At 44.4% G+C, this 14,367-nt stretch overlaps 1 protein-coding gene across 2 annotated transcripts in view; it reads right to left on the reverse strand.

The window, feature by feature from the left end:
- The window catches only part of CAMK2A (calcium/calmodulin dependent protein kinase II alpha), a 78,265-nt gene that overhangs the window by 23,997 nt on the left and 39,901 nt on the right, over positions 1-14,367 (reverse strand). For both annotated transcript variants that reach the window (XM_036752541.1, XM_036752542.1), the window contains exons 9-12: positions 11,414-11,508; positions 4,218-4,340; positions 3,148-3,231; positions 1,276-1,318 (exon numbers count right to left, since the gene is read on the reverse strand). In XM_036752541.1, the coding sequence (XP_036608436.1) occupies positions 1,276-1,318; positions 3,148-3,231; positions 4,218-4,340; positions 11,414-11,508 (345 nt within the window). The remainder of the gene's footprint in view (positions 1-1,275; positions 1,319-3,147; positions 3,232-4,217; positions 4,341-11,413; positions 11,509-14,367) is intronic.

The raw sequence follows: 14,367 nt of genomic DNA on the forward strand, positions 1-14,367 counted from the left end.
TGTGCCACACTGCCTAGTTTGCTGGAGATAAGCATTATGTCCATCTCCAATTAGCAGCTTGAACACTATGCCATATCCATGCTATGCAAAGGCAAGACAGAGTTTGGCTGGGTCTGTTGGGTTTGAGAATGGTCCCCCTACCAAGTGAGTCTCTAGCTGCTGCCCATGGTGGATAAGATTCCCTGTTTCCTGAGATTATGGAAATGGGACAAACCTTGAGTCCCCTTGTCTGGGGATAGGTGAGACCAGGAAAGGGAACTGAGCTTACACTGTGATGCAGAATCACCCCAAAGACCACTTGTCCTCCTTTGGTGTGAATTTGCCACCTCCACCCAGCTGCCCTGTCAGTCCTCCCAAACCCCTGGCATCAGCAGCCAGACTTTTGTAGCTCTGTCACTCACTCATGTGCCCTCAGACAAGGGTCACTTGGTAAATTCAAGTTCCTATCCCTTCCCCCTCAATGCCCCCTAGTAACCTCAGATACTACTGTGCAACAATTGGGTGCTTCTCACACACCCCTCACAGGAAGCCCCTGGTGCATCTGCGGGCACCTCTCACTGCCCACTTTTCCCCTCCTGGTCATCCTCGATTGGAACTGGGGAAAGTGCTAATCTAGGCTTTGCCAGCCTCCCTCTGTGAGGTTGCCTTTAACACCGGGGCTGTTGCTTCTTCTACCCCCAGCCCAGGCACCATTCTCACAAATGGCGCAGCAAAGAATGATCAAAATAATCTTTTACATTCCCAGAGTTCTTTACAATTTATAAAGTACTTTCCTCATGACAACCTTGTATTACTACCCCCATTTTACAGATGAGGAAAGTAAAGCTCTCAGAGGTTTAAATGCCTTGCCCAGGGTCATACAGCTAATTAAGTGCCTTAGAATTTAAGCCCTGGTCATCCCTCCCAGAATACAAGTCTGTAGCTCCAGCCAATGGGGCAGCTTGTTTAGAGACACATCTGTCAAGTCCATTGGGATTTTTCAGCACTTGGTCAGCACCTCATGTTCCTCTTCCCCCTCCACCCACCCCTCAGCTGTCACCCCAAGTCTTGGCAAAGGACTAGCTGCCTCCGTGTATGTGTATGCTGAGCAGGCAGTGATGGCAGTGGGTGGAGGCCAGAAAATAAAGTCCCTGTATTCCCTGGGCAGGGGGAACAGGAAGGTTTTCACCCCTGAACTCTCTTGCATCCTTTGAGCACCATGAATACAGAACCCTACAATCCCAATGCTGAGCTGTGTATGTCAGATCCTGAGGACCAAAGGGTCCCACCACCTACCAGAGAAGTTCCTGGTGGCCAGCATGGTGGTAAGGATAGCTCCCTGAAACAGACAAAAATAGAATGGCAAGAGAGGTGAGGGTGGGAAAAGAGACCAGGGAAGAAAAGGGGAAGGAGGGAGGGATAAGAAAATGTGGAGAGTGGGTAGAGAGAGAGAGATTGTTGTATTCAGAGACCAAGCTTCCCATTCTCCCCCATCCCTTTGTCCATCTGTCCTCAGCACTCCCAAAGAAAAAGTGATTGGCTGGGAAGGGTGTTAGGTGGGCACAACTCCAGGGACAAGATTGCGTTGGACAAGAGTATTAATAGGCAGCTCCAGCCTGAGCCAGGGTTGCTGGCTAGACTCCAGAAGGCCTGCCAACTAGGTCTCCAAAAGGCCATGTAAATCTCCTGCCTGAGTCAGGTAGGTGGTCATTTTCTTGACCCTCCTTCCTCTTTCTACCCCTGCCCCCAATCTGAGTTGTCCCTGCCTCTTTAGAGCATTCAGTGCTCTCTCTCCAGCCAGCCTACCATCCCACTAAGGAATTCTAAGCCTTCAGAAATGTTCTCCATCTCCTCAAATTCCACATCTGTAAAACAGAAGGAATTGAATAAATGATTTCTAAGGCCCCCTCCAGTTCTGATATCATTTTATGTAAGATTTCTGGTTTCTGCTTCCATTTCTAAGCTCCCTTCAGGCTCAAAAATCCTGAAGTCAGGTGGGAATCCCCTTAGCCCAGATCTCCTCCTGGGATTTCACCAGCCCTTTGGTGCCAACCTCCCTTAATAAATGTAGTCTTCACTTCTGCCCCTTACACCCCCTCCCCTCCCATTATGGGAGGATGGCAGGCTCTTGGGAACAATGCACACTGGCAGGGAAGGAGATTAACAGTGAGCTCAGCACATCTAAAATAAATCATGCCTCAGCTCCATGTAATCCTGAGGGCTCATAGGCCCATTTAACTGGATAGGAAGCACCCTTAACTCCTGTTCCTGAACAGTCCATAGTATACTAAGGGGCTCAGGATATTCAGGAGCTATTCTGAACTATATGGATAATGATAATTTTTTTTCGGTCCAGACTCATGATTTCATCAGTATAGAGAATTCCAAGTGAAGAAAGTCTCTTTGCAGATATAAATTGGCACCTATTTTGCACCTTAGAGAATTTCCTGGGATGCTAGAAGATTAACCTGCATATGTTAAAGTCAGCACTGGAACTCAGGTCTTCCTGAGCATGTTGCCTCTCAATAATAATGATACTCTAAAATGATAGTCCATTTCTATAGCATTTTGTAGTTTAATAACTCATAAGTGCATCATCTTTTTAAGGTTTGCCAAGCATTTTCCTCATCATAATCCTGGGATTATCACAGATGAGGGAAGTGACTTGCCCATGGTCACATAATTACAGGATCTTAGATTTAGAGTTAAAAGAGACTTTAGAGTTTATCCAGTCAAACTCCTTTATTTTTTAGATGGAGAAGCTGAGTCCCAGAGAGGTTAAATGTCACAGAGCTAGTCATCACGTAAGGCAGGATTCAAACCTTTGTCTTCCCAGCTCTAAGTCCCACTACCCCAAGACTCCAAGTCTAACACTATTTTGACTTTCCCAGGGTGGCACCTACGTCTGCCCTGCTTCCAACTGGGGAGGCGGCATGGGGGAGAGGTGGGCTTCCTCACAGTGAATGACCACAGCTAGCCAGCTGTCACCATGCTTCTCTTTAACTTTCTTGACTGCAGTCCACTGTTGCTCATAGCCTAGGCAAGGCCTGAGAATCTTCCAGTTCCCCAGGGGCCCCCATCTGACCTTATCCACTATTCCCCCTGGTAGAAGTGTGGACCAATGCAGAGTCCAGCAGTCTCAGAGAGGGAACCAGGCCAAGGGGTTACCTTTAGTTTCCTCCTTGCGTTGAATTTCTTCAAGCAGTCCACGGTCTCCTGTCTGTGCATGCAGGAGGCCACTGTAGATCGGTGCTGGCAAAATGAGAGGGAAAAGGACATGAGCAGGAAGGAGGGGGTGGGAGGGGGCTGTGTGGGACTTTTATCTAAGGGACAGTTTCAGTTTCCAAACTTGGAGGGGTGGGGTTGGGGGCAGGGGTGTTTCCCTTTTTAAAACAGGCTAATAGGAGCAAGGACGTGATGTTGCAAGGGCAAGCCTATCAAAGTCCAACCAGTAGTAAATCCCTATCAATGGAAGCTCACTGAATTAGAAGACAGTAGAAAAGATGGGGCTACACCGGGAGTGGGGGGGAGAGAGGGGCTTCTCCCATTTTTTTACATTGGCTCATATTTCTATCACTTTTTATCGTTTACAAAGCATTTTCCTCACAACAACCCTATCATATAAGCAATGTAAGTATTATTATGCCTATGTATAGATAAGAAAACTGGGCTTCAAAAAGATTAAGTAATCAGCCTATGGTCACACAGCCAGTAAATGCTAGACCCAGAAGCTGAACTCGGGTCTCCAAACATCAAACCCACAGCGCCAGGCCTGGAGTCAGGAAGATCTGAGCTCAAACCCTGCCTCAGACACTTGCTAGCTGTGGGACCCTGAGCAAGTAGCACTTAACCTCTGTTTGCCTCAGTTTCCTCAACTGTCAAATAGTGATAATAGTAGCATCTACCTCCCAAGGCGGGGAGGATCAAATGCGACACTAATTGTATATCACTCTGCCAGTGCCCGGTTACGCAGTAAACGCTACATGAATGTTAGTCGTTGTCATGAGCTATCACTTCCAATTCACTCCTCCTAACGAGTCTTTTCTGGGAACAGGGGCAGGGGTCTTGTTTGCCAAGGAAAGGTACATAATTTCCTAAACACTCAAACCCATGGGCAGTGAGCATGCTGAACGTTCTTTGGTCCCTTGTGAAGCAAACCACTCTTGGCTATGTGATGTGAAGCCCTCAAATTGTACCCCAACCCCAGCGGCCCAAACCCCACTCCAGGTATTACTCACAGAGATCCAGGGGTGCTTGAGGGCTTCAGCAGCTGTGATGCGCTTGGAGGGGTTGATGGTGAGCATTTTATTAATCAGGTCCTTTGCTTCTGGGGTAACCGTGTCCCATTCCGGGGATGGAAACTGAAAGGGGCAAATGGGCCAGGTTTGGCTAGCCTGCCACAGGCCACCCCCTGCAATCAGAACAACTCCCGCCTGGCAGGGGAGCAGGCGTAGGAGAGCCATGGCCCAGAGACCCTTCTTGTTTGGGTCTACCAGAGGTATAAGCAGTGGCCATTCGGAGACCTCAGCCTATCTGAGCAATGTCAGAATTCCAACTACCTCTGGGACAGCACCCAGTGCCAATGGGAGAGGGGAATGAGGATTAAGGTATTTCCTCTGTACCTGGCACCCTGACCTCCGGGAGCCAGACTTTTATCATTGTCATTTACAATCTGGCATCTGTCTAGCTGAAGGTGATCAGAACTGTGAGGAAATCCGGAAAGAATGTGACACATTGATTGAAAGACCTGGGGATGTTCAGCTAAGAGAAAATTTGAGAACGACAGTCTTCAACATCATTGCCTATGACTTAGATGGATGCATAAATGATAGAATCAGGATATTGTAATAATAATAATAGCTCACATTCCTATAGCATTAAAAACATCCAAAAAAGTCTGGAACAATGGGCTGAGTCAAATAATATGAGAAGCAAATATAAAATCTTACATTTGAGTCCAAAAAATAAAAAGTACAAGTTGAAAACGATGCACCTAGAGGTTTTTGCGGACCACAAACTCAATATGAATCAGTAGTATGTGATGATTGCCAAAACAACTAATGGGATCTCGGGCTGTGGGAATTCTATTTCATTCTATTCAATTCAATAAATATGCATCAATTGCCTGCTATGATTAAGGGAAGAGAAGACTAGCATCCAGATCAGGGAAGGTGATGGTCCCAGTGTACTCTGCCCTGGTTAGACCACATCCTGAGCACTGTGAAGCAACACATGCTGATAAAAAAGAGCATGTCTGGACCATGAGAAAGATATGAAAACCATATCATACACTGTAGGAACAAGGACTGTTTAGAATGACAAAGAGAAGACTTAGGGGGGACATAGTAGCTGTCTTCACATACCGAAAGGGTTATCACAAGGATGAAGGATTCAATTTATTCTATGTGACTCCTTTCATTCAACACACAAGGAAGACCTTTCTAAGAAATCAATCTGACTAATAATGGAATGTGCTGCCTTCTGAGGAAGGGAATTCTCCATTCCTGGAGCTATTCAATCAGAACATAGATAACTAAGTGCAAGGCTTATCATTGAAGGCTTCCTGCATGAGGTAAGAGGTTGGATAATTTGACTCCTATGGCCCCTTGTTGTCATTCAGTCATTTTCAGTCATGTCCAATTCTTCACGTCCCCATCTGGAGTTTTCTTCGTAAAGCTATTGGTATGGTTTGCCATTTTCTTCTCTGGCTCATTTTATAGATAAGGAAACTGAGGCAAACAGGATTCAGAGACTTGCCCAGGGTCACACCGCTAGAAAGTGTCTGAGACTGGTTTTCCTGACTCCAGGCCCAGCACTCTATCCTCTGTGCCACCTAGGTGCCCTGAATGGCTCTTTAGAATGCTAAAATTCAGTGAATCCACAATCTGGGTTTTAGGCCTGGCTTTTACACCGACTTGGCTTTGCTACCAGAGACAAGCCAGTTATCCTTCTGTGCCTCCGTTTTCTTATCTTTAAAAGGAGGTTATTCTAGATGATCTCATGGACTCACAGAATTTCAGAACTGAAAGTCAACAGGTCAAGTCAATAAGTATTTAATAAGAGCCTGCTCTGTGCCAGGCACAACGCCAAGTGAAGAAGATACAATGGAAGGCAAAGTCAGGCCCTGTTTTCAGGGAGGTCACAGTATAATGGGAGAGACAATGCGCAAACAACCGCCTACAAACAAGAAGATAGATACCAGATAAACAGGAGGTAGACAGCAGAGGACAGGCACTGGTATTGAAGGAGATCAGGAACGGCTCATTTAGAAAGTGGGATTTTAACTGAAACCTGAAGGAATCCAGGCTTAAGCCGGGAAGGAGGCAGAGATGAGGAGGGAGAGCATTCCAGGCATAGGAAACAGACATTGAAAATGTCCAGAGTTAGGAGTGTCGTGTTTAAGGAACAGCAAGGAGGCCAGCGTCACTTGATCAGAGAGTACACAGAGAGGAGGAGGTGTAAGAAGACTGGAAAAGCAGGATGGGCCAGCTTGTAGAGGGATTGGAACATCAAATAGAATTGTATATTTGATCCTGGAGGGGATAGGGAGCCATGGCGTTTGTCGAAGTGGGGAAGGGGTGGTGTGGTGACAGAGTCAGATGGAATGGCTTACCCATAGTCATACAACCAGCATACATCAGAGATGGAATTTGGTTTTTTGTTTTGTTTGGAGGGGGGAAGGCAGGGCAATTGGGGTAAGTGACATGGTCACACAGCTAGTAAGTGTGTCAAGTGTCTGAGGTCGCATTTGAACTCAGGTCCTCCTGACTCCAGGGCCAGTGCTGTACTCACTGCGCCACCTAGTTGCCCCCAGAGATAGAATTTGAACCCAGGTTTTCCTGACTCTTAAGCTGGCTCTCTATCCATTACACTAGCCTGCCACTCAGTAGAGAAAAATACAAAAATAATAATGATAAGAGCTCACATTTCTATTGACAGACACTAGCTTTAGAGTTTCCAAAGTGCTTTCCCAGTAGAATATAAGCTTCCTGAGGCCAGAGATGGCTTCATTTTGTCTCTTCCTCTCCAGTGCATAACACATAGTAGGCACTGAATAAATTCTTACTGGATTGCACTGATGTGAATATCTCTGAAGTAGTATAGGTGTGGCTATCTCCATTTTATAGGAGGAAACTGAGGCTTACAGGTCATTGCCTGGCCAGAGCTCATATGTAAATAAATGTCCAAGATGTGCACCAAATTCAAGGTTTTTGTCACCAAGCTCAAGACTCCTACACTATGCCAAAAAAAAAAAAATAATTACATATAACAATAAGAGCATAAAAAATTTTTTAAATTAAAAAACACAATAACATCAAACTCTTTTTGTATGAAGCCCTGAGCGCCCAGAATTTTCATGTTTCAAAGATTATTGGTGGGAGGGCAGAGATGTATCCTGAAATCAAGGGATCTCAAAGGTTGTTTAGTCTGCACCACTCCTGAAAAAAGGAGTCCCTCTATAATCACCTGACAAGTGATTGACTAGCCTTTGAGCCACTGACTTCCTTGGGCACCCTATCCTGTTGCACTTTGGAAGAGCTCTAATTATTAGAAAGCTTTTCCTTACCTCAAATCTAATGTGTTGCCTCTTTGTAGCTTCTACCCCATTACTCTAAATTCTACCCTCTGGAGGCAGCATCCAATCTCTCTTCTATATAACAATCCATCAGATATTTAAAAGCAATTATCATGTCCCAAGAGACGGCTAGGTAGTGTAGTGAATAGAGTGTTGGCCCTAGAGTGGGGAGGACCCGAGATTAAATCCAGCCTCAGGCACTTACCAGCTATATGACCCTGGGCAAGTCACTTAACCTTGTTTCTTCATTTGTAAAATGAGCTGGAGAAGGAAATGGCAAACCACTCTAGTATCTTTTACAAGAAAACCCCAAATGGGGTCATGAAGAGTCAGACACAACTAGTCAACTAAACAACAAGACCATGCCCCATCGCTCCCAATTGGTCCCCAAGTCTTCTGTTTTCCAGACTAAAAGTTCCAAGTTCCATCAAATAATCTTCAAGTGACATGAACTAAAACTCCTTCACCATCCTGGAGGTCTGTCATTGGATTGGGGTAGGGGGGGCTTAGAGAAAAGAGAAATTTCTAGAGTACCCTCTGGATAATCTCTAGCCCATCTCTAATATTCCCTTAATTTCTAAATCCTATGATATTATGACTAAACCATCTCTAAGTTCCCATAATCATGAATGTTGTTGCTGAATCATGGCCTAGGTTGATGACAAACATGTGTGTGTGTGTGTGTGTGTGTGTGTGTGTGTGTGTGTGTGTGTGTGTGTACATAGGAAGGAAATTAAAGTCCCCTTCGTGTTCCATTGGATCTGTACAACGGAATCTACATGCAGCCAGGAGGGTTGATATATCAATCAATCAATGTCCCCACTCTCTCTCGGTGATCTCATCAGCTCCCATGGGTTTAATTATCTCTGTGCAGATGACTCATAGGTCTATATCTCTAGCCCCAGACTCTCCCTTGCTTCAGTCTCACATCACCAACTGCCTGCGGGATATGTGAAACTAGATGTCCCAGAGACACCTCAAACTCAACATAGTCAAAACATTATCTTCTCCTGAGCCCCAAACCCACCCCTCTACCAAACTCACCTATTTCTGCCAAGGGCGCCATCATCGTTCCAACCTCTCGGCTTCAAAACCTCAGCCCTACCCCGACTGTTCCCTCTCCCTTAACCCACATATCCAGTAATTTGCCAAATCTTGCCGTTTTTAACTCTACCTCACTCCCATCCTACCCTTTCTCTCTTTCACAGGGTCAGCACCTTCATTTAAGTTCTCACCACCTCTCCTGCAGATAACTCCATTGTCCTCCTAATTGGTCTCCTTGCCTCAATTTCTCTCCCCCCACTTGAATTCCACACAGATGCCAAAGTGATTCCCCTTAAGCACAGGTAAGTATAGATCTCAAGGTGTCACTACCCTTCTCAGTAAACTCTAGTGACTCCCAAATTCTCTTAAGAATAAAATATCAGTTCCTCTGTTTGGCTTCACAACTTAACCTCACCCTATCTTTCCAGCTTCATTGGATTACTCACCTCCCCACACCCTATGGTCTAACAAAACTGGGCTTCTCTCCACTCTTCACACATGAAACTCCATCTCCCATCTCTGCACATTTGCATTGACCATCCCTGTTGACCATTCCTCATCACTGCCTCATAGAATCCCTACACAGCTCAAACAACAGCTTCTACATGAAGCCTTTCCTGATCCCCCAAACTGCCAATGACCTCCCTCCTAACATTGTATGTAGCTACCTTACACTAATTCGTATTTCTCCTTATATTTATTCTTCATGTATACTTTTAGATGTATATGTATTCCTTCCTCCATAAAATATAAGCTTCTACAGGGTAGGGTTTTTAGCATTTTTTTGTCCTAGTATCCCCATTACCTAACACAATGCTTGGCACAGAGGAGACTTTAAAATGTTTCTTGATCAATGTGAAGATACAAGAATGAAACAATCCCTGTCCTTAAGGAGCTTAAAATTCTAAGGGAGAGACAACATATATTTGTGTAAGTGTGTACAAAATATAGGGATCAGGCCTGTTATGTGCTTGATATAGGAAATTCCCAGATGAATTAACTCCCTCTATCAATGCAAGCTGGCACTTTCTCTGAACTGATAACTGTTAAAGAGTTCTTAGAAAGCACTAAGAAAGTAAATGACTTGCCCAGGATTGCCAAACCAGTAAATGTCAGAGGTGGGATTTGAATTGAGATCTTCCTGGCTTCAAGGCCAGTTCTCTATCCACTATGCTAAAACAAAAACACATAATATAATAAAATATACAAAATAAAAATGTAATTTGTGGGGGGCGGGGTCAGGGAAGACACAAGCAGCTGGGGAGCAAAGGGATAGGAGCCCTACTTGCAGATTCACAAAGATTCAGGCCCATTCCTCTTCTATATGATGGTCCTCCAAATGCTTGAAGGCAATGACCACATTCGCATTGTCTTCTCTTCTTCCAAACATTCCCAACCCCTTTAATCCTTTCTTCTAGAACCTAATTTCCAGATTCTTTACCACTAAACTCTGGGGGAATCAGCTTTGACCAAGATAGTACTTCACACTCAGGAAGACAGTACCTTCCTGCACTTGAGAACTGTGCATAATGTAATGAAATTATTTTTCTCTTCCCATTAGTAAAGATGATATGTTCTTGCTTCTCCTCATGCTATTAAGATGCTTGTGAATAAAAACATGTTTCATTGGGCCTTAGAGAGAGATACTTATGAGACTTGAGGAAGGAAGGGAGGGAAGTTCCAAAGAAAGTGAGGAGGAGAAAAAATTCATCCACCTGAATATACCTTGATAAGTAAAACCAGCAGCCAGGTCAGGAAACGATATCTTTTTTTTTTAGTGTCTGTTATCTCAACTTTGCAAATGAGCTGAGATGGAAAGGGGCTAGGGCTGGAGAAGAGAGCACCAACTTTGAAATGGAAAAGAAGACTGAGTTGAGTTTAGGTGCTGGGGGAGATAGTCATGTTTGGTCCCTCTCTGAAGAAGCATGGCATCTAGTCATGTGATGGGGACAGGCCCAGATGCTTAATTAGATGAGAAGGGGAGAGACTACAGAGCCCTGGCAGCTGTACCACCCAAGAAGCTAGATTAGGCATATTTTAGAATGAGATTCCTGAGCTCTCTAACTCAACAATTCTATGCTCTATGAATTTGTTTCATTGTATGGGTCTTTCTCATCATTGCTAAAAAAAGTTCTCTTGAAAAAAAGAAGAAAAAAGCAACCTCTGTCTTGGGTGTGCTAAGGGGAAGAAGAACCCATATCAAGACCAATAGAAGCTAGAGAAAATCTAGGCACACCAGAGAGCAGGCAGAAATGGATAGCAGTAGAGAGAGGGCCATCTCCCCTTTCTTCCCTTTTACCCCACTCCTCCCATCCTAGATCTGAGGTATGGGCCATTAGAAAGAAGCTTCAGATAGGCCTGAATCTGGTATTTTACTGCACCCACCCTCCTCCTAGTACAAAGATTCTTTGCAAAGGGATACTAAATTTTTGCTCTAATATTTCCCTCACTTTCCTTAACAGGGTTCAGAAGGGTTGATGGCAAGGTAAGAATTGGACCTGGGTTTGTCAAGGGCCATCTTTATTTTTTTAGCATTATCTTGAGCTCTCTACTATGTTACTTTTACTGTTCTAACTTCTAAAATTTGATGTGTCCACAATACATACTGTGTGCCTAGAGCCATACAAGCATTCAAGAACCAAGACTTGGGAATCTCTGCAAAGGCTGAGTTGAGTACAGGAGTCCTCCTGTCCATAAGTCCCATAAGGAAGACCATCTCTGGTTCAGAAATAGCAGGATCAGGCCAGGAGAATCATAGCAGGCCCAGTGCACTAAGAGGGCCAAGAAGAAGCCCCAGGATTAAGCAATACTCACATCATAGGCTCCAGCTTTGATCTGCTGGTATAGTCGGTGCTGGTCCTCATCCCAGAAAGGAGGATATCCCACCAACAAGATGTATAGGATGACACCTGGGGGAAAGGAACAAGACTGTGAGATGTTGATATCAAGAAGAGTAGAAAAGGATGAGGGTAATATTGATGGAGGCAGAAATATAGCTAGCGACAGATGATAACCTGATTGCCAGATTCAGTGGTCTCATCTCAATCTTCATCTTTCTTGACCTCTCAACAGCAACCATTACTCCTTCTGGATACACACTCCTCTCTCCTCTCTTCTGGATACTGCTTTCTCATAGGCCTCTCTTCTTGTTCCTCTTTCTCTTCTTTCTCTCTAACTATAGGTATACACTAAGGCTGTAGCTCCAGCCAACTGCTCTTCTCTCCTTACATTCTCTCCTTTAGTGATCCCTTCTTGAAATATAGCTCTGAAAACACAGGCTTTGAAAAAGCTCGTTGCAATTCATTTGGAGCTACTTGACTACGCCTTTAAACCCAAATCACTCTGGCTTTCATTGAATGGCCAATAAATAATATGCCCCAGTCCAAGCCTCTGTTGCTCGGTGTTTGGGCTTTGATAGTTTAGAGTGAGTACAAATAGCAACTATTTTCTTTTCAGTGCAGAAACTTTGAGGGATTGATACTTTGTGATGGATAAATGGATTTGATACTCCCAGATTGATACTTTGTGATGGATAAACTAGGCCATTTTTTGTCCATAACCTAGCCCTTGGTCATTGAATGGGTGTTGCATCAGACAAACTGAGACTTGGAAAAGACCTTAATTTTAAAAGACCAAGGTCACTCACTGCATCCTGGGCCATTACCAGTCAGCAAGACTTTTGTCTTGTCACTGGACTCCAATGACTCCGGAGGAGAGAGTGAGGCTGATGACTTTGTTCAACTTTGTCTCAGTTAAATCCAGTTCACACACAAGTCATCAGACTCCTGATGTCATTGGTCCTCTCTGAGAATGAAGGATGAACAACAATCTATTCCATTGCCACAACCTCATTCTCAGCCAGAACAAGTGAAATGGGAAGAGTCCTGAAAATTATGTCAGAGGACCTGGGGATCTACTGACCCTGTGGCATTGAGTCAATCACCTTCTTTCTATAAGCTTCAGTTTGCTCCTCTGTAAAATGAAGACTAGATGCTAACTAAGGACCTCTCTGATTCTAAATCTTGTAATCTGTGATCTCCATGAAGATGATACTTCAAACTAGATCTTCCAGCCTAGAATTTTCTCTCAAGCCCGAGACTCCAATTTCCAAGTGCCTGCTAAACATCCCCAGCAGGATATCACTGAGATTTCAAGTTCATTATCTTTAAAGGTGGATTCATTACCTTCCATCTATAGTCCATTCTTCCTTCTCTGTTTCCTATTTCTGTCAATGACACCTCCATTCTCCCAGGCACTTAGGCTCCAAACCTGAGTCATCTGTGACAATTCCTCCCTGGCCTTGCAAACCAAATCAGTCACTAAGACCTGTTGATTCTTCCTTCATGATCTCTCTCATGTTTATCCCTTTCTTTCCATTCCCACTGTTACCACCCTAGTTTAGGACCTGATTACTTGGACTATCCCTATAGCCTCTTTATCAATCTACTTGCCTCTAATCTTTTTTCATCCAGTCCCTCTAAAATGTAATAAATATATATAACAAATATATAATATAACATGATATGATTATGATATGATATGATATGATATGATATGACGTGATATGACAAAATAATCTTCCTAAAGTTATGATAGCATCCCTGGAAATCTGGACCTCAGTTCCCTCATCTGTGAAGTGAGATAGTTAGACAAAACGATTTCCAAATGTCTTTTCAGCTCTAAATCCCACGATCCTATGTTACCCTTTTGCTCAAAAATCTTAAATGGCTCCCTATTGCTTGTAGAACCAAATCCAAATTCCTTAGCCTGGCATTTCAAGCCCTCTGCTGCCTGATCCTAACCTCTCCCTCCAGCTTTAATTCCCACCATTTTTCCTGTTTTACTCTATAGCTACTCAAAACGGTCACCTCACCATTTCCCAAATGTGCCCTGTACTCTCCTGCCACAATATCTTTGCTCACATTGTTCCCTCTTCTTGCAATGCCTTCCCCACTCCTTCCATCTCCAACTACCAAAATTCAAGGCCCAGCTCAAAGCCCACTTCCTCCATGATGCTTCCCAGATCACCCAAAGGGGCTCTCTCCTTCCTCCTCATCTGAATTCCTTCAGCACTGATAATCTGTGTCACTCGTTTTGTCGGTTATCCTATCCTGCCTTGGGTTGCAGCTATTTGTGTGTGTGTGCGCATCTCTTTGACTAGAGCAAGCTCCAGAGCATGGGGACCACATTCATTTATCCTTGTAACTCCCCCAGGCTTTAACACACAGTAAGTGCTCAAGATGGAGAAGGAAATGGCCAACCACTCCCTTCTCTTTGCCAAGAAACCCCCAAGGGATCACAAAGCCTGACTAAGCAGCAAGGACAACAACAAAATACTCAAGAAATGTTTACCGAATGAATAAATAAAGGTGGTAGCAGTACTAACAGAGGTTTTTTTGGAAGGAGGCTTCATCTGGTCGACACGGCAAGCAGAGAAAAGGGCAAGGAAGGGAATGAGGGGAGCACGGGGGATTCACTTTGTCTGCTCACATCAGCCAACTTGGGCATACCTCCTTGTCATAGAAACATGGACAGCTAACGGGGCTTTTCAGGAAAAGAAGCTTGTGTGACCTCCTACCATCAGCAGATCACAAAGTCCCTGTGGAAGCCCCTGGATCTCTGTGACCCAGACAACTACAATCATCCCACAGGTTTGGTAATGTTGCTTCCTGGCCCACAGAAAGAAGGTTAAAGCTGACACATTATGTGCATTCCTACAAATGCCTCCTCCCTTATACACTTTTTCTAGGAGGTTATGCCAGGCACAA

Source organism: Trichosurus vulpecula, chromosome 3 (genome assembly GCF_011100635.1).
Source record: "Trichosurus vulpecula isolate mTriVul1 chromosome 3, mTriVul1.pri, whole genome shotgun sequence".
Classification (NCBI taxonomy): domain Eukaryota; kingdom Metazoa; phylum Chordata; class Mammalia; order Diprotodontia; family Phalangeridae; genus Trichosurus; species Trichosurus vulpecula.